Consider the following 20,455-nt stretch of genomic DNA (forward strand, 5'->3'; position numbering starts at 1 on the left):
CACAAAATATCTGCTCAGTTAAATTTTATTAAACCCATGAAGAGAGGAGTGAGCCTATTGTATTTTTTGGAAACAACACGGTATACGTAACCAATTAAATTGCGGATAATGATATACTTCTCTTCTTAAAATAAACTACTGTTTCAGGATACAAGTGAAACCGCACGAATCACCCAGTACTTCCACTCCGTCATCAGGCGAGGAAGCAGAAGTGTCACCGGATGAAAGCGTTGAGCATACAGAGGAACAACAACCACCCTCGCTTATCGATCTCTTGGGGTATGGAATTATTGATTTTTTTCTCCTATCTTATACTTCCCCCTCAAATAGGGCTGGCCTTAGGGAGGGCACCAAATTTGGGGGGACACCGAGGACTAGAATCACCTGCACTCGTCCTACATATCCTCAATAATATACGCATATTGTTAGAATCGGTCCTCGATCTCGCTCGGTCCTCGAGCGCCTAGATGGTTAAGGCCGGCTCTGCCCTCAATGCCTTACTTTAATGGCGTAAACGATTGGAGACTATAATGATGATGTCCGCATTCCCGATTTTCATTATTTTGAAAAAGTTGATAAAATTTTAGTAGTTTTCAGGGTTTGAGTGTTTTAAACTTAATAGTACGATAAATATAATGTAATTAATGATATTAGTTTTAAATTTTTGTAATATTTACATGTTATATTGTTGTTGAATAAACATGAATGTATGTGTATTAACAATAATGTATAAATATATATCACGTTTAATGCAAATAAACAAATTATTATTGTCCCCTAGATCGGCTATAAGCAAGCCTTTAGACAAAAGAGACAATTATTTAAGCGTATAATTATCTCTCCATTATGCTGACTATACCATCAGAGGGTCTGTTTCAAACTCTCTTTTTATGTAATAAATTTTATTTCAGTGGCGAGCAAGCGAAGAAACAAGCCCAGGAAAGATTAGAAGCTCAGGCAGTTCAGCAAGCCGCTATGTCGGCCATCGAGGCTGAGAGCAAGAAGGTTTGATTTGCATAATTGTAGAATCTTTAACTTAAAGAATAATTACATCATGTACATGTTTAATACATTTACCTATAGAAACTATTTAAGTGGTGATTATTTAAAGTATACTGTGTCTTCTTCTTTCAAATGCTACATCAATGTTAACAGAAAGGGAGAGATTATTTAACTATACGCCTGGTAAATATAGTTTTTAAGTAAGGACGTTAGATTTCTAATTTGCTAGATCTTTGTCAGTAATAAAAAGCCAATTGATTTGAGCTTACTTTGTCATACTCAGACATAACATGTAGCTTATATACAATCTATAACTGTTTACATTTAAATTAATTTTAAAAAGGTGCTTGAATAATAAAATTATTGAAGAAAACATTCATTCCAATATTAATGTATTTAAAAATTCTCGTTCCATTCATGCAGCATGGATTCGGGAAAACGTATTTCCAAAGCAAACAGGTACAGTGCGAAAGTATTGCTTGTATTTGAGGGATACTATAGCTTGGTCTACCAATAACTGGCATTAATTTTCAAAATGCCACCTCCTTGATGTATATCAGTCTCACACTCCTTGAATATATCTTGAGATTAAATCTTTGTCTTGTCCGCACAAAGTCGTGACGGGATGATAGGAGTTTATGGAATGAAATATTTTATGATGTTATTGACATAATAAACACTCCGTTCCGAAAAGTCCTATCTTAATAGAATTTGTAATGGATAATAAGTAGAATTGTTTATAAGAATAAATTCTGGAAACGTGACTTCAGCAGGCTGTCCAGGGGCCGTCCCCGTCCGCCCTGTCGCAAGTGGACCTCTCGCAGTACACTCGTCGCGCGGTTTCGTTCCTGGCGCGTAACTTCTACAACCTGAAGTACGTCGCACTCGTGCTCGCCTTCTGCATTAACTTCGTGTTGCTGTTTTATAAGGTGGGTTTTAAAAATATACATATATATTTATTTTTAATCTAATAAATCGACTCCTTATCGATGATGATTTTGCTATATCGATTAAGAAATTGCAAAAGATCGTATGTGACAAACCGCAAATCGAAACAGAAAATTTTAAAAGAATCAAATTTTAACTTTAACTTTAAAATTTACTTTTATTGGAAAATTATATGGTATGTCCATTTGTCTGTAATACTTATCCCTCAAACCGGAACACAACAATAATAACTATTGCCGATTGACGTTAGAATACATACGACGTTAGAATGTGTATGACGGGCAGGTAGGCTTGAAACCAAAAGCCAACGACCAAGTAAACCAAAAATTGTCCTTAGAAATATCCCTCTTACTTCAGGTTTCAACATTAGAGGTGGAACGCGGTGAGGGTTCAGGTGTCGGTGACATTATCGGCGGATCGGGTTCCGGACAAGGTTCTGGTAGCGGAGACGGTATGTACTATTCATCGATCTTAGAATGTTCGGATATAATATATTTTTTAAGCTAATATCACATCAAAGTTCTTCAGATAATTTGGTGCATAAAATGGCACATCAGCTTTAAAGTGATTTTAATTAAATGTCTGCATTTTGTTATTTTATTTTGTTGTCAAATAATAGAATGATGCGTGACAAATTACGATTTTCACACCATCAATCTGTTCTCTCGAACTGGTAAGCAACTGGTAAGCAATTCTACCGAGAGGTAGAATCTACTTTCTAAACCAGTCTTCAGTCTATTTAAATAAAGTATATTTTGTAAGTATATATGTTTCGTCCGTAGGTGGTAGCGGTGAAGGTGATGATGAAGATCCACTAGAAGTGGTGCTTATAGACGAGGACTTCTTCTACATGGAACACGTGATCAAAATCGCCGCCGCCCTGCATTCTATTGTTTCCCTCGCTATTCTGATTGGTTACTACCATCTTAAGGTAGGCACTTTAATTTATATTGAAATTATAACTTATATAATTAGCGTCTTATCCTTATTCGCAATCGGAATGAGATGCGACCTTTTAGAACTGGGACGATGTTCAGTTCGCAAACTCGACGATGACTCGCAGGACATTGTTTCTTGTTTGTTTGCGTGAGTTATGCATCGTGCAATAATGTTTTTAAATGTATGTGCTACTGACTAAATTGAATTTAAACAAAAATAAATGTAACAAAGTGGTACTTAATACATTAACATAGGCACTACGAAGTGGTAAGTAATGGGTATCTAAAACAATGTATATTTTTTTTTTCCAGACAGATATTTCGTGAACATAGGCGGCATAATGTTGCCATACATTCTCAAACATCTCCACCAAATCGCAATGTTTTCATTGAATATCCAATTTCTTCTTAACATGAGCGACTTTTGTTCAGCAAAGCAATATTAAGCTATTAACGTATATTACAGGTACCGCTAGCTATATTCAAACGGGAGAAGGAAATAGCGCGTAAACTTGAGTTCGACGGTCTTTACATCGCAGAACAGCCGGAAGACGACGACTTGAAGAGCCATTGGGATAAACTTGTGATTTCTGCCAAGTGAGTCGTTGTTTAGTAATTTTTGAGAAATTATTAATTTATAACTTAGATTCCACCACGCGAGTCAATCTCGATATTCGAAAACTACCTCTTTACGCAGGAGATATTAAAGTGTGAAGACGCAAATCCACTCCATAGTTGATAGCACTAGAAAAACTGACGACTAAATATTTTTGGAGATTGTATAATTTACAAGAATAGTATAAAGTAGCAACTAATGGAATCAAGTCTTATCATTAGTCAATAAAATAAATAATGTCTTCATAACACAGATTAAATAAGAGTTACATAGAAAAAAAGGCTGTCAAAAAAAATACAACGGTTTTTGGTATCTACGATTTTTTTGACAAGACGAATATCAATTGTGTATTATTAACAAGAAGAATGAATTCGTGAGCGATAATGAACGTTTCTTTAACAGATCTTTCCCGGTCAACTATTGGGATAAATTCATCAAAAAGAAAGTCCGCGTGAAATATTCGGAGACGTATGACTTCGATTCGATTTCCAACATGCTCGGGATGGAGAAGACTTCGTTCTCTGCTCAGGAAGAAGAAAGTAGCAAAGGATTCATCCATTAGTAAGAGTTTTCTTTTATTACTTTTAGTAGTCGGAAATAAACAGTAACCTATTATAGAATTAGTAGAACTTAATTTTCTCTTATAATAAATATTGCAATCCTCAGCATAATCAACATTGACTGGCGTTACCAAGTGTGGAAGGCGGGCGTCACGATCACCGACAACTCTTTCCTGTACTCCCTCTGGTATTTCTCGTTCTCCGTGATGGGCAACTTCAACAACTTCTTCTTCGCCGCTCACTTGCTGGATGTGGCCGTCGGCTTCAAGACTCTGAGGACCATCTTGCAATCTGTCACTCACAACGGCAAACAGGTCATATATACGTATTTCTAACTTAAAGAATTAGTCGGATCGATTTTGCTGGATTTATTTTTCTTAATATAATTTACGGAATACTTATACACGAAATTCACGCTTGTCAGTTTAATTATGTAAATTTAAATGATACTAAAATTATAATGAGTTCTAAACCTTCTTGGCGCTGCATTTTCCGATGTAAGTTTTGTGTAAATGCCTTTAGTGGTTACCTTAGTCACGCGATACTCCGCATGTATTAGTATAGATAGATAAATTATATCTACTGGAGAAATAAAACACAAACCTATCCGGTGAGCTTACACGTAATAAATTATGATATGTCCGCAGCTGGTGCTCACGGTGATGCTGCTCACGATCATCGTGTACATCTACACCGTCATCGCGTTCAACTTCTTCCGCAAGTTCTACGTGCAGGAGGAGGACGACGAGATCAATCGGAACTGCCACGACATGCTCACGGTTCGCTCCTTGTTCGTTTGTCGCTCCGTGGTTGTCGTGACGTGGAGTGGCATCTCACAAATAAACTTCAGTTCTCTTGACATCCAGCACAGTTCTACACAGTTCTTGATAAGTTTTAACAAAAGTACCGTCGAATAAACTATAAAAATCAAGCCTTAAAAATGAGATGCTAACTTCACAAATAAATAATAGTATCTGATCAAGTCGAAGGGTTCTAGTCTCTTACACTTAACGTTTATTTTTAATTAATTATTTATTTTATGTAAGCGCTCATTTTATATTCTCGTGTACCGTGTCGGCAGTGCTTCGTGTTCAACCTGTACAAGGGCGTCCGTGCGGGCGGCGGCATCGGAGACGAGCTGGAGCCGCCCGACGGGGACGACTCCGAGGTGTACCGCATCATCTTCGACATCTCCTTCTTCTTCTTCGTCATCGTCATCCTGCTAGCCATCCTGCAAGGTCTGATCATCGACGCCTTCGGTGAGCTGCGTGACCAGCTGGAGTCCGTCAAGGAGGACATGGAGTCCAACTGCTTCATATGCGGCATCAACAAGGATTACTTCGATAAGGTAGCCGATCCCGATCTTGAAATTAGCCGATTATTAATTTAAATCCCATGTGGAAAAAACCATTGATTTATTATTGGATAAAAATAATACTAAGCGTATTTCATTAGCAGACTTTTCTTTGTATTTACAGAAAAGTGCAACTAATAATTGTAATACTTAATAAAAAAATGTGAAAAAGTAAGAAAAATGTTTAAAATTTGAATATCATACAAAAATTTAGCTACGGAGCGGGTTGTGGGTTATTCACTTGGCTAAATTTCGTCGCGATATTCTGTGATATTTGCTGTCATCGTCAAACATGAGATGTATTCGAAATCGAATTAATCACACCGAAAAATCAAAAATAAAATTTGTCAAGGAAATTAAAAAAAAAATCAACCACGATTTAGGGCCCCGGAATGGCTAAAACGACTCTGCCTAAATAATGTAGGTCATCGATCATATGTCTATTTATTTATTTTATGAATACCGATAATGTTTCAGGTTCCACACGGGTTCGACACCCATGTGCAGCGGGAGCACAACCTAGCCAACTACATGTTCTTCCTCATGCATCTCATCAACAAACCTGACACTGAATATACAGGTGATTAATTCATGTTACGTCTAGGCCTGGTGGCCTGATGGCCTGGTGACCACTATAGGCTATTTTATCTGGTGATATGGAAATTAAATCTACAAAGACACGATCGAGCGATAGGTAGCTAAGGCAAGAAAAATAGAATGAAGTATTTTGTTAAAAAGTGCCTCTGTACCTTAGTTTGTTATGTCATTACTTCCTAGAACTATATGCGACGCTGTCGAATGGTGTGGTTCGATTCCTGGCTAGAAATATTAATTTTTAAATATCCAATGATGCAGTTTTATTTTTCATTAAAATTGGTACGGACACTTTTTTGAATATATTTCGCTTTTCTTTATAGTTTCAGATTCATCAACACATTCCTGAAAGATATACCTGTACAGTACTAAAACTTTTACATCAAACAATAAGCTAACTTACATAAATATTTAACTTTTTTTTTTTTTTTACTAATTCAGGTCAAGAAACGTTCGTGTGGAACATGTACACTCAAAGGTGTTGGGACTTCTTCCCAGTGGGTGACTGCTTCAGGAAGCAATATGAAGACGTAATGGGAGAATAGATTAATTAGTCCAAATGTTGGTCAATTACGTGCCTGTCTTTATTCTCTTTCATTTCTATGAAGAGTGACAAAGACGAGATGACTTGACATTTGGAAATAATCCTGTACAAATGTTAAGTTTCAAATTGTAATCATAATTTAAATATCAATTGTTGCTCAAAACTAAAACAATTTATAAAACGATTCGCTAAAATAGGATTTCATCGACGATTTAAAAAAAAAAGTTATAATGACATTAAATTTTGTTTTTATTCTAAAATATTCGCTAATAATATTGTCTAGCCTAAAAAAAGCTAATTATTTTTATATTTATACGTTTTCAATTTAAGAATACATTTTTAACATTTCAGATATAAAAATAATACAAAATGTTTAATCTGTGGCTTCATATATCTTACAACTGTCAAATGTTATATTCTTCTCCATTAATTAAGGTGGCCTTTCCAAGAAAATTTTCTATTTTAACATATCGATATAGTTTATGTAAGCTAGTTTAAAAGTGTTAATATATAAATAAATCTTTAATTTATTCATTTTGATAGTTTTATTTCAATGACAAATTTTATTAATTATCATGCACTTACATACATTTATTTGATAGTGTCCCAATTAAAATTCTTGATCGAAGAAGTAAAAAATGGTCAAACTTAATATTTTTCCAAATTTTGTCAATATTAACAATATTATTTTCACAGAAAATACTTGTCGGTACATTTTAGCATATTTACCTACTTATTTGTTGGTTTAACAAAAGGTTATAAAAACTCAATAAGAATAGACCTACGGTGATTATTATTTAGTTAATTTAATATAGGAGTTGAGCAATAAAACAATTTATTTTTATAGCATTTTAATTAAACACATATATACATATATCTTTATCTTAACATAATCATAATACTTAAACACTAGTCTGTCAGTCTTAATCACTATGTTCCCGCTTAGTCTTTACATGACTGATGACTCTCTTGTAATCTCTTATTCTAATACTTTTTAAGTAAACCTAAGAAATTTCTCAAGTTAAATTATAAAGATAATAGAAATACGTAAGTAACAAAATATATGATAAGTATAACAGAGAGATGTATTGTCGTCTGGTATTGCCATCAACTAAAATTATTGTATCGTTTAATATTAGTTTCAGTTTTAAGGGTTTGTGAGTGAGATATAACATTAGTTCCCATGGTTGGCAGTCACTGTGTATGTATACGAGTGATTTGTACTTATAGTACCCGTGTCAAGAGGGGGGGGCAAACCTGCCATCAGGAGACTTAAGTATGAATAACTAATAAAATCGTTTTTATCCCTGGCAATACTAGCACATATATTTTATTTATAAATCGCATAAAATGCTTATTTTATGGTATGGTTTGCAATCTTGCATCACACAAAACTGTCTTCTGCGAATAATTATTATGATTAAACAATAAAGGTCGCAAAAGGAAAGCGAACAGCGTCTGAGTCAGATATCAAGAGTTAGGCCGTTTTTTTTTTTTTGACTAGCACATGTTATACCGAGGATAATATTTCAGATGCTGTATTCAGATTATATCAGTTAATATGAATCCACACATTTCATGGTGCTGGCAATATTGAATCTGCCATATTTTTAAGAAACTCAATTTTAAGATATTTAAATATGCCCAAAAATCCTTTTAAGAGACAAAACAATTGCCCAGCAATGTAACTAAAGTCTTATAAAATAAATATAATAATGTTCTTATTTATATCGACCAGTTGAACATTTAAATATGCATTAATATTAACATTTAATTAACGGATGGTTGTTTATGAGCTAAATACAATGTAAATATACTCGTCAAAGCACTCACGAGGAAGATCACGTCGAACCATCTGTGATAGAAATTAAACTGCAAGTCTCCTAGAACCTGAGTTATTATTATCCTGTACTCCGGAGGCATGTTCATCCTCATCAGCAGGACGGACGAACAGAAATACATTCCCATTATTTGTGCGAGTATCAAGACGATTATGTTCGAAGATTTCGATGACGATATTTTGTAAAAGAACTGTAAAAGAGAAAATATTAATTAAGGTCAAGACCTCTTCTTCCGAGAGGCAGTTCTGGGGGCTTCCAACACTGCTCCAATGTATTCCCAGCTAACATCCTTACGATGTATTCCTTAACCGCCAAACACTAGATCCATTATAAATACATAGAAATGAAGCACATGGAATTCTGTGGTGGTAGTGTTCAGCCTGGGTTCAATACCACAATCGTTGGTTAAGTGTAATGTCTTCTTACTAGTGACCCAACATTTTTAAACTTTTTATTATTCAACAGCATCATATCAATCAGCTTTCTCTCTTACGTATGGGTTTCGAAAGAATTGACAAGTTTAGTAAAATACTTTTTTTAGTTGTCTTATAAGTTAATTTGGCACTTTAAAATCCAATAATTCGTGAAAGTAGAAATGAATATACGTGTCAACTAAAGTAGACCTTACTATTTGTGACATAAAGTCGTCAGTTCTTTTGAGTTGAATATCGATATATATACCATATTAAATAAATAATAAATAAATAAATAAATATTGGACAACATCACATACATTACTCTGACCCCAATGTAAGTAGCTAAAGCACTTGTGTTATGGAAAATCAGAAGTAACGACGGTACCACACACACCCAGACCCAAGACAACATAGAAAACTAATGAACTTTTTCTACATCGACTCGGCCGGGAATCGAACCCGAGACCTCGGAGTGGCGTACCCATGAAAACCGGTGTACACGCTACTCGACCACGGAGGTCGTCATATTGTTTATTTGGAAAAATGCCCATAGACAAAGCCGCGGTCAGAAACAAGTAAATCAATCAATCTAAATACACACAACTGTACCTCATTGGATATACCAAGACAGAACTAGATAGAGGATCTCCCCCACCCATGGGTCTAAGAACATTAATATGTAAACGTACCTTGGTGAGTGTGAGCAGTAATCCCCGTATGCTGGTGAGGACGATGCAGCCCACCAAAAGGAAGGACACATGCTGGGACCAGAAGCCGACGTCAATATCCACTCCCAGTCGTAACACGGCAAGTTCGAGCCCACGAGTCACGGGATCCTTCTTGCCCACGCGGTCGAACACAATGTTGATCGTTGACTGCAACAAAAGTGTACCATAATAACTATTTATCTATACTAATATTATAAACGCAAAAGTAAGTCTGTCAACAGACAGACAGATAGACAGCCGGCCGTGAAAGAACAATCAATCCACTGAACAGAATTTGATGAAATTTTTATGTGGAGCTTAAACTCCAAGGAAGGATGTAGGCTACTTTTTTATGTCCAACACCTAACGAACAAACCAAGGATTAACTCAATTCAAATTCAATTCGTAGATTTGAATATGTCCAAAAATCCTCTTAAGAGACAAAACTATTTCCCGGCAATGTACCTAATATCTTGTAAAATTATGTAATAGTTTTCTTCCAAACCAAACAAAACCCTAAAACGCGAGCAAAGCTGCGTGCGACAACTACTTCATTATAAAAAAGTAAAGGCATGATTTACTGATGTTAGCTGTGCAAGCTCATCTGAGTAGATAATGGTAACATCCTTACCAGTTAATCTGCTAAATGACCCATAGCTACGAGGGGCGTTCAATGTATTCTCGGTATCGAGGTGATATACTAATGATAAGGGTAATTTAATGATCTCATTAGTTAATGACACTCTTTGAGGGTATAAATACAAAATTTCATTTAATTGCCACCATTAGTATTCAAGATATCATTGCGAAAAGACAACTATGATGACTGATTCGACAATGATGAAAAAAATCGAGCATCGCGCAGTGATAAAATTCCTTACAAAACAAGGAAAAACTCAAAAAATTATCCATGAAGAAATGGTGACTGTTTACCAAGATTCTGCGCCTTCATTATCTACAATTCAGATGTGGTTAAGTGAATTCAAACGGGGTAGAGAGAGCATTGAAGACGACCCCCGCGCTGGTGGGCCAATTTGTGCCGCTACTGAAGAAAACGTCAAATTAGTCGAAAAACTTGTACTTGAAGATGCCCGTGTAAGAGTGAAAACATTAGCAGAAATGACTAAGCTATCCGTGGGTACCATTCACACAATCCTTCATGAGCGCCTGAATTTGTCAAAGGTCAGTGCAAGATGGGTGCCGCGAATGCTCACCGCGCTACAGAAACAAGTGCGAGTTGACTGTTGTAAGGAGTTTTTGGACCTCTGTGGTGAAAAGCCGCAAGGTATTTTTGATCAGATTGTTACTGGTGATGAAACGTAGGTTCATCACTATGACCCTGAGAGCAAGCAAGAGTCTATACAGTGGCACAAAAAAGGATCAGACCCGCCGAAGAAGTTCAAAGTCACTCCGTCCGCAGGAAAGCTCATGGCCACGGTGTTTTGGGATTCTAAGGGAATCTTGCTAATCGAGTACACAAAAAAAGGTCAAAGTATTACTGCTGCATCATACGCAACCACCCTGCGTAATTTAAAGGAGGCAATTAAAGAAAAAAGACGTGGAAAATTAACCGCAGGTGTGTTGTTGCTTCACGACAACGCGCCGGTTCACAAGGCGCGCCTTGCCCAGGCTGCTGTGCGGGAGTACGGATTTGAAGAAATCAATCATCCACCCTACAGTCCGGACCTGGCCCCTAGTGATTATTATCTATTCCCTAATCTTAAAAAAGACCTTCGTGGAAAGCATTTTTCGGACGATGAAGAGTTGAAGGGAGCAATAAACGAACATTTTTCGGGCCATGAAGAAAAATATTTTTCAGAGGGAATTAAAAAGTTACTTTCACGAAAAATTAAATGTATTGAGATGTTAGGGGAGTATATTGAAAAATAAAATTTATTCAGAATTTTCCGCCTTTTCCTTCATGCCTATACCGAGAATACATTGAACGCCCCTCGTAAACATCCACTGAGCTGTTCTAATGTGGGTTGGTGTGCCAGATGATGTACTAGTGTAATAATTAAAATGGAATTTCAATGTAATAATTTCCGTAAGTGCCCATTGCCCAGCCAGAGGGCATCTACAGACTGTTACGTGAAAAAAAAATACCATATTTTTTATATAATAATAAAACATTTTTACTTACAATAAATATCTTCCAGATGCAATACAATGAGAAGAAGTAGCCAAGGAAATTGAAATATTTCCCCTGGAACGTTCTAGACCATTCTATCTTCTCTCTCATTGTTCTTGCATCGTGTGCCTCTAGAAATAGCTGCCTACTTAGCTCCTCCAAGCTGGATATCTCCTGTCGTAGTTGATTTATGTCTGCAAAATTGTAAAATTATTATTTTTTTATTACTGTCAATCAATAAGTAACCATTTTTACAAAGACATATATCATACATAATAAATAAAGTTACATCTATGATACTTTGTGATGGGATGAATGTATATGCAGCAAATAAGTAAATAAAAAAAAAAAATTGTAACACCAAAAATATTAATATATAATAACAAAAAAAAAACTCACTCTCACTTCCCTGACCCAACGGGTTAGCAATACTTCCAACGCTGGACAATATATTGGTCCAAAAACCTTTATTCTTCACATTAGACTGGTCAAGCATGTACTGGTTCCGGCCCAAACTGTTATTCTCTGCTAATGCTATCCTCTTCTTCTTTACTAATATCATGTCCATGGTTTGGAGAAGTTTTTTTTCTATTGATAAAACATCTGATTGTGTAACGGGCCTGTAAATAATATTTTTATTTAATTTACATAGATAGGTAAATAAGCCACATAGTCATCACCATCCACGTTGTTTCTTTTATTTGACATGTGGATGGTACCTATCCAGACAGGCTTGCACAAGCCTCTGCCACCAACTAAGTTTTCTGGCTGTTTAGATATGACACACACAGATAAAAATATCCTTTATCATAATATGCAAAAAAATAATATTTTATTTTTTTGCATACTTTCAGACATGGTCTTATTCTGATATAATCTATGTTACCTTATAAATATAGCCATAGAAGTGTATGGATAATTCACTGCACCAAATCCAGATAGTAATGCCATCACTGTAACACCTATCACTCCGATACGAGACACACCTTGTTCTATTGAAAATATTCCCTAAAAATTAAACAATTTTTAGAATATAATAATATTAATATAGGTCGACATAATTTTCACTGACAATAAAAAAGTATATATCAGCTGTTTTATAATTCACATTACATAATAAGTAAACAAAAAAGTTAAATTACAATTACAGTTTACAGCTACACGTGCTAATCTTTGCCACCGAAAAGGGGGGAGTATTGTTTATAAACACAATTATTATTTTTTAAATGAATTAAAAAAGATTCACTTGCTACAGCATATTTTAGTGTAGCATAGCAAGAGATACGGACATAAGTAAATGACAAATACTATTCCAACTTAACGACAAAGATAATTGTATAATTTAATTTGTATTTTTTTGGTACTCATGTGTTAATCATACCACGCTCACTAAGACGTCTTGTAAGTTAGAGCATTACTGTATACTAATGTAAGCCACTAATTTAATTTGAAGGAGGGATGAGCAAAATGTTCTAAAATGCTTATGTTAAAGTCAACATCATTTATTGAATCTAGACTGTAACACTAATATAATAAAATAATGTCTAGCTTACTTGTTTTGGACTGAGAATAGGAAATGGATCTCCAATTTTCCAGAAAAAATATAGGTATATGAACCAAACAAACAGCGTCAATGGCCTTATCATGTTCTTTGACACTGAAATGAGATGTTTAATGTATAATTTCAAACCCCAGACATATAATATTTCTGTGCTGGAGCAAATATTAGACATAGGCTATCCTACATATTTAGAAGATATTTATTTTCTTTTGTGACATTTTAAATGAATTAAATTGCACTCTTTACTATATATTTTATAAATTGGTAGGTGATTTATTGAAACACTTTTAAACTTCTTATAGGATGGTAAACTGCTTCGTTACGTAACGCGTTACGGCGCAGGTCTGTCTAGCTTCCCTTTCTCTTACACATTACGGCAGCGGTAGACAGACTCCTCTCTCACTCTAACCCATAGTGCTAGCCGTATTTCGGACAGTTTAAATTATCGCTTCTGTCGAGCGTCCCGAGTCATGCACATATATATTTTTTTTCATTTTAAAATGTTTGTCTAGTATATTAACAATATAGCAGGTGTACACATTTATATCTTGGATGAATATGATGTATTATAATAATTGATATAAGGAGCAAAGCATTGAAAAAGTAGCAATAGCACAATGATTTTGCTGAACGCCTAGCCTGTGAAAATCGCAGGTTTGATCCTGACCACTTAGGCTAGTTGTTCCCAATTCTAGCATTTAGTTTACATCTTAGTTCTCAAGGTTAGTGGCATATTACATCAATACAATTATTATATTAATGATTATATTCTTACAGTACCAATGTCTAGTGATGACCAATTAGCATCAGGTGGTCCATTTGCCAGTCAGCCCACATATATGACATAAAGAAATTAATAAATATATTAATAATTCCTTAAAAATTGGAACAAAATACAGTGACAAACTCAAAAAGGCGACAAAAACTATTTTATTTTATGAGTGGCATCATTAAATTGGCTTATGTCCAGCAGTAACTATTAACTATATAACTATTTAGGCAGACAGAAGGAAAACTTACCAAATCGCACATTACTAATGCAGAAGTAAGCTATATAAAATGGAATAAGTGCAATCACCATGAACAGCAAGAAATAGAGGCCCATGTTCCAATGGAAGTATCTAGAACTGCAAAGAATTATATTAAGTAAGAAATCTTACATTAAATTAATGAAAAAATAATAATATCCAAAGTATTGGAAATCTATATTATTGGTCATAAATATGATTTTAATTTATCAATATTTTTATTTCCTTACATGTTCTTCCGAGTAAATACTTTCAGTGTAGGAAAAGGCTTCTTCTTTGCCATAAACTTTAAAATAATTTTAAGAGTATTTTTATTTAAATATTAGTAACCTTCTTAAATTTAAACTATTAGTCAATAAACTTTTTGTATGATTGTTTTCGTCAATAAAGTATTTAAAAAAATATATTTACCTTGACTCTAAGTAGCCTATTATCTCAAAAATTATAAGTTCGAACATTGTACAGCTCAACGCAAATGTTACTGAGAATATGAGCTGGACTAAGGTATGATGAACTTCATAATCACGGAACAGCTGCTTTACGAAAAATATCCATCCACCGACGAAAAAAATTGTCTAAAATATGAAACAATAATTAAGCTACGTTAATATTGAAGATATACAATACAATATTAATAATATTTTGTAAATATGCAAAAGAAAACAAACTAAGGAACATTTAAAGATTTATAAATATTTCCATACTTGTGAGATTAATATGATAAGTGTATCTTCCAGAAACGACATCTTGGTTTTCTAATTTCGGAAAAATTATACTATTATTATTGTAGTTAAATCTGTATAAAACTTTTTTAATTTCGACGAAAAGCCGACTATTTTGCAAATTGCAATATATGTTATGCATGTCAATCTTACAGTCAAACGTCAAAGTCATAACCGTCATCAAGATTCGTGCGCTGAATTATAGTATATTGGCTCAATGTTCTGAGAGTTTGCTTAGCTTTAGGCTTTAAGGCTTTCAATCAAAGTTGCCTGAGCTTTTGCGCAATTTATTATATTTTTAGTAGTTTTGGATTTGGCGTTTGATCATTAAATCAATCAGAGATTCCATACGCAAATTCACAGCGTTTTATAGTTTGGCTAGACAGCGGACGGATCAACACGGTGAGGCGACGTGATCTGCTATAATTTACTGTTTATACATAACAAAGAAGACGTCTAAATGTCTTGTTTTATAATGCTCAACTCGTCCATGTCGCCGTCACGTCAGCGTACCGTTGCCATCTAATCAAACGTTTCAGTCAGGAAACGCAGACACACATTAAAAACATGTCACTACATACTGCTAGAACAAATGGCTAAGTAGCAGCATGACTGAACTTTTATACTAGCACCAGCGTATAAGCCTTCAAGATAAACCATGAACCGAGAACTAATGCTGTGAAGATGTCTGCAACGAAAGTCAGCATATTATGTATTCTGGAACATGTTCCAAGAATTTTCAATTATATTTTAAGACAATAGAGGTAGTCTCTGGCACCAATTACAACTATAAATGTGACAAAATAGTTAACATAGAAGCCAATAAAAAAAAAGTAATTAATAATGAAATTGTAAACCTGGTGCACCAAAATATTCAAGGAATCTTAGGGAAGGACCTATAAATTGAATTATTTTTAACCCATAATGAAATTGATATTCTGTGTTTAACTGAACATTGCCTTTTAAATTATCAGGTTATGTTTAACTTTAGTGGGCACCAGATTGCTAGTTTGTTCAGTAGGAAAAAAGCTATACGCGGTGGCTCCTTAATACTTATGAGTAAAAATTTTAAATTTAAAGAACGTAAAGATATTGTAAGCCTTTCTATTGAGCAAACTATAGAAATAGCTTGTGCAGAGCTTGAGCGTGTCATTGTTGTTTGCGTATACAGGCCCCCTAGTAGATTATATGAATTGTTTGAAAAATGTATTGGAAAATGTTTTATTGAAATTATATGAATCTAATAAATTATTGTTGGTGAAATTTTAAAATAAATTTACTACATAATTCAACCACGAGTATTAGATTCAGATCTTTGTTAAGTTCATATAAACTGGTAAATCTGTTCTTAGAACCAACTAGAATAACAGATTCCACAGCAACCTGTATAGATAACATATTCGCAACCCATATTCCACAAAATAAAATTATTATTAATAAACTAAATTCAGATCATTGTGGACAACAAGCTTTATTTAATTTCCATGTTAAAAAAATAAGCAATTCTGAAAAAATAATGTTTGTTCCTTTGACCACAAGTCGTATTGAGAAGTTTAGAAGTAATCTTATGGCCAATCTCCCATACCTATCTTTTAGTGATAATCCCAATGTTTTGTAACACGATCTATTGAAATCAATTAGAAACTAGTTTAATGCTATATTCACTTCTAAATCAGTTAATATAAAAAACTTTTTATTTTTGAATTGATGGATCCAGTTGAATCAACTGAATTTCTTGGCCTTACTGTTGATGCTAAGTTGCAATGGGTCCCCTATATTAACGGATTGGCGAGTAGACTGAGTTCTACGGCATTTGCGGTCAAAAAAATTAGATTATTTACCGATGTTGATACGCCTCGCTTAATATATTTCAGTTACTTTCACAGTATAATGTCTTACAATAATATGCTTTGGGGTAACGCAGCCGCTATCCATACTATATTTGTGCTGCAGAAAAGGGTTATTCGCGCAATCTATACCCTAGGAGCTAAAGAATCATTAAGGTATAAATTGTAATGTATTGTTGTAAAGTGTAATGCTTCTATATTGAATAAAGGAATTTGAGTTTGAATTAAATTGTCCTTAGTTTACAAAAAATACGTCAAAAGAATATAACGGGTTAGCGAGTTTTTTGTCACTGAACTTGCGTAGTTTAGTAGTTTGTTAAGGGGCACCTTAGTCTGAATAAAAGTACTGTCAACTTTTAAATTAATTCAAAATTATCGTGAAGCACTAGAATTTGAAGAGGAATTTGAATCATACTGCTGTATATACACAGTCCGCCTTAGAAGTATTTTTTGGTTGTCTGAAAATAGCATTAAAATGTAATTGTAAAGGTTCAAGATAATAATGGATTATGCATATTCTTTTGTAAATTGTTGGAGTAGCTAATTAGACTCCGACCGAATAGAAACAGTCCTCGATTATGACTCAAATCTCAATCCTGTACCTCCTGAAATAGTCTGTGATGAGATTGTACTGTCCATCGAAAATACCGTGGTTGAGGCGTTTTAAAAATTTTATTTAGGTATATATAAATTCACACACAAGTGCACACTATAAGATGTTCTAAGTTAGTCTTCCTTGATGCCCGTCGCGCCGTAGCCGAAATTAACAGAGAGAAATAATTAATTTTCTGTACGCAGGCTTAGACTTACAAATTACAATTAAAAATAACCAATCTGCCTATATATAAATCGATATCCGTGTTCGAATAGTGTGTACACCGGTTTTCATGGGTACGCCACTCCGAGGTCCCGGGTTCGATTCCCGGCCGAGTCGATGTAGAAAAAGTTCATTAGTTTTCTATGTTGTCTTGGGTCTGGGTATGTAGTACCGTCGTTACTTCTGATTTTCCATAACACAAGTGCTTTAGCTACTTACATTAGGATCAGAGTAATGTATGTGATGTTGTCCAATATTTATTATTATATTATTAATTTTCAAATTAAGGAGTAGTAAATAGTTTAATATTTCCAACAAAACAGTAGATAGACACATCGAAGGCCCCCTTTTTTACGACTGTCATATTTATTTCTAGTCTACCTACTGTTCATCATAAAATTTTGCAAACAACGGGAATCCAAAATTCAGGGGTCAGGTCAGAATAGAAAAGAACATATGGTACCTGACCTCAACCCGACGAAGGCTCCCCTTATGCAGATTAAGTTTATATAAATATTTCGTCTTATTTGTTATACAAAAATATTATATGCTATGAAAACAGCCAATATATTACGAATTAAGTACAGATCTATTAACTTGCGATACCATGCCCCTACAAGATATATATTTTTTTATTAAATAGACATAAGTATTAGTATCAATACCAGTTAAATAAAGTATAGATGTAATATATATTAATTACATTGATGTTTTAATAAAAATATAATAATTTGAATTTAATTACAACATAAAACTAATAGTACAATTTACAATAAAACAAAATAATTTATAATAATTTAATGCAAAATATCTTATAATATTTTATAATTTTCCAACATCTGTTCAACTTATATGTTGAGTTAAATTGTATTCTTCCTCATCAGACATCTCCAAGAAAATTTTATCCTCTTCTGGTAATTGTAAGCATTTATTTGAGTTTTCATGTGTTTTCTTATGCTTGTCTAAACACACCTGTGTTGTATACTTTACATTACAAACATCACATTTATATATTACATCAGAATGGTGACGTTTAGTGTGATCTGCTCTTCTTGATGCAGACAAGAATTTAATATCACAGAAGCGACATTTGTATGGTTTCTCGCCTGTGTGAGTGCGTGTGTGATACAATAATGACTCTTTAGATACAAATTTACCTCCACATGTAGTACATTGAAATTTCTTTTCTTGTGTGTGTTTGACTATGTGTGCATTCAATCTGCTTTTAGCCCAAAATTTCTTATTACACCATTTACATTCATGACCCTTATAATTTCCATGTTCATGTTGTATGTGAACTCGTAAGGATACCTTCTGAGTATATTTTTTGTTGCAGTAGTCACAGGTGAACTTAGCATCAGCCGGAGAAGCTCTAGTATTTTGACCACAGATATTCAACTCTATATGTTTTTTAAATGTTGTCTGGCTTCTATAAATTCGTCCACAATTTTGACAGACGAGTTTTAAATGATGGCTAATTTCATGCATTTTCAGTGTATGACGGTTGTGGAATGTTTTCCCGCACTCTATGCAAATAAGAGTGCAATGACTCTCACTTTTATGAGATTCTACAAGAGCTATGGAACCAAATTTTCTATTACAAATGGAACATTGGTAATCTTTTGGAGCATGAACTCTAATGAAATGGTTTCTCAAGTTTGACAAAGAAGGATATGACTTGAAGCAAACTTTACACTTCAAATTTGTGTGATCATTTTTGTCATAAAGCATTTCGTATGTTTTAATAGGAACAGAGAAATAATCTCTTCTTTTTCTTTTTTGAGTTGGTTCTGGCATAGTTATACTTTCTTTTTTTATTTGCATTTCTGTGTTTATATTGAAACTAGAGTGATTATCGATTATACATTGGAATCTTTTAAATGCATTTGTAGTAGATGAAATAGAATGATTATCATCATAGTATTCTTGAGTAGAATAATTATTAGAATCTAATGTCACATACAATGCATTGCATTTGTAATTGTTTTCGGCAATACTATCGAAACAAGAATTTAGACTACATAGAGCCTTACTGAGTACTTCAAAATTCCCTTTACATGTTGTAATGAACTTGTAGCATGTAACCGCTGAATGAGTACACTGCTTACATAAGAATTCAAAAGCAGATATATTGTTGCACGTCTGAAACAGTATAAAATCATGAATATATATATATTTTTATAAAAAACAAAAAGATTAAAGATTTTTTTAAAATATAACATACTTCGGAACCGAGGATGAAAGTTAAAACATCAAATATCTTAATAGCGCAGTCTTTGTCATCTTCTTTTAATATAACTTCGTCCTGTACAGTCACAGAGTTTTCCTTGATTACTTTTAAGCATAAGCAACAAAATTCATTTTTTCTTGTTATTATACTTTGTAATACATGATTGAGAGCAGCCATACTGGACAGTAATTATTGAGGTATTTATTATAAAAGCAATCCCACAAGATTTTTCTAATAAATCGCTTATAATTATATTTTTAAAATACAAGACAAAAACATTTTTGTCAATAAGCTAACAATTAATGTCCACTATCCACTGTCCGTGTCCGACTCTCCAATCCAACAGATTTACAAAAAATTGTCGATGTCAAAAATGACATTTGACATGCATTCAATTTTGAATGTAAAGTTAAAATTAAGAACTGAAATATTATTTCTTATATCGAATAAAATAATTTAAAAAAATGGTGTACCCTATCATTATAATATTACCATAACATATTGATATGTTAAAGTTATTCAGGTAAAGGTAAAGGTAGTTTCTTAAAATTTATGATTACAGCCTAAAAATATTGCATTGACATTTCTGCATTTTTATT

At 33.8% G+C, this 20,455-nt stretch overlaps 3 protein-coding genes across 34 annotated transcripts in view; 1 reads left to right on the top strand and 2 right to left on the bottom strand.

Moving 5' to 3' along the window:
• Window positions 1–7,090, top strand: part of LOC113392068 (ryanodine receptor) — a 125,255-nt gene extending 118,165 nt beyond the window's left edge. For 25 of the 32 annotated variants that reach the window (XM_026628311.2, XM_026628324.2, XM_064219303.1 and 22 more), the window contains 12 exons: window positions 148–279; window positions 912–1,005; window positions 1,776–1,931; window positions 2,308–2,401; window positions 2,733–2,881; window positions 3,355–3,485; window positions 3,907–4,065; window positions 4,171–4,378; window positions 4,712–4,843; window positions 5,146–5,412; window positions 5,896–5,998; window positions 6,454–7,090. In XM_026628311.2, the coding sequence (XP_026484096.1) occupies window positions 148–279; window positions 912–1,005; window positions 1,776–1,931; window positions 2,308–2,401; window positions 2,733–2,881; window positions 3,355–3,485; window positions 3,907–4,065; window positions 4,171–4,378; window positions 4,712–4,843; window positions 5,146–5,412; window positions 5,896–5,998; window positions 6,454–6,557 (1,729 nt within the window). In that variant the 3' untranslated portion in view covers window positions 6,558–7,090. Of the gene's footprint in view, window positions 1–147; window positions 280–911; window positions 1,006–1,772; window positions 1,932–2,307; window positions 2,402–2,732; window positions 2,882–3,354; window positions 3,486–3,906; window positions 4,066–4,170; window positions 4,379–4,711; window positions 4,844–5,145; window positions 5,413–5,895; window positions 5,999–6,453 lie in introns of all 32 variants that reach the window. The other 7 variants (XM_064219288.1, XM_064219292.1, XM_064219297.1 and 4 more) reach the window with 1 other exon arrangement.
• A 1,203-nt stretch (window positions 7,091–8,293) lies between these two features.
• LOC113392071 (Golgi pH regulator) lies at window positions 8,294–15,097 on the bottom strand. Its single transcript, XM_026628350.2, has 9 exons — window positions 14,945–15,097; window positions 14,652–14,815; window positions 14,233–14,339; window positions 13,205–13,308; window positions 12,538–12,659; window positions 12,051–12,271; window positions 11,664–11,845; window positions 9,503–9,688; window positions 8,294–8,587 (listed from the first exon to the last, which is right to left on the bottom strand). The coding sequence occupies exons 1-9, from the start codon at window positions 14,984–14,986 to the stop codon at window positions 8,327–8,329; spliced, it is 1,389 nt and encodes a 462-aa protein (XP_026484135.2). The 5' UTR covers window positions 14,987–15,097; the 3' UTR covers window positions 8,294–8,326.
• A 3,343-nt stretch (window positions 15,098–18,440) lies between these two features.
• LOC113392052 (zinc finger protein 883-like) lies at window positions 18,441–20,173 on the bottom strand. The gene is made up of 2 exons (XM_026628283.2): window positions 19,851–20,173; window positions 18,441–19,768 (listed from the first exon to the last, which is right to left on the bottom strand). The coding sequence occupies exons 1-2, from the start codon at window positions 20,031–20,033 to the stop codon at window positions 18,470–18,472; spliced, it is 1,482 nt and encodes a 493-aa protein (XP_026484068.2). The 5' UTR covers window positions 20,034–20,173; the 3' UTR covers window positions 18,441–18,469.
• Window positions 20,174–20,455: the final 282 nt, after the last annotated feature.

This window comes from Vanessa tameamea, chromosome 27 (assembly GCF_037043105.1).
Source record: "Vanessa tameamea isolate UH-Manoa-2023 chromosome 27, ilVanTame1 primary haplotype, whole genome shotgun sequence".
NCBI lineage: Eukaryota > Metazoa > Arthropoda > Insecta > Lepidoptera > Nymphalidae > Vanessa > Vanessa tameamea.

Excerpts from the sequence above, each read along its gene's own strand:
- LOC113392071 (XM_026628350.2), bottom strand. The coding sequence starts at position 14,986 with ATGTCGTTTCTGGAAGATACACTTATCATATTAATCTCACAA. Across the intron at positions 14,340-14,651 it reads ATAGGCTACTTAGAGTCAAG|TTCTAGATACTTCCATTGGA; the intron begins GTAAATATATTT and ends AATTCTTTGCAG. Across the intron at positions 12,660-13,204 it reads CTATTCTCAGTCCAAAACAA|GGAATATTTTCAATAGAACA; the intron begins GTAAGCTAGACA and ends TTTAATTTTTAG.
- LOC113392052 (XM_026628283.2), bottom strand. The coding sequence starts at position 20,033 with ATGGCTGCTCTCAATCATGTATTACAAAGTATAATAACAAGAAAAAAT. Across the intron at positions 19,769-19,850 it reads CTTTCATCCTCGGTTCCGAA|ACGTGCAACAATATATCTGC; the intron begins GTATGTTATATT and ends ATACTGTTTCAG.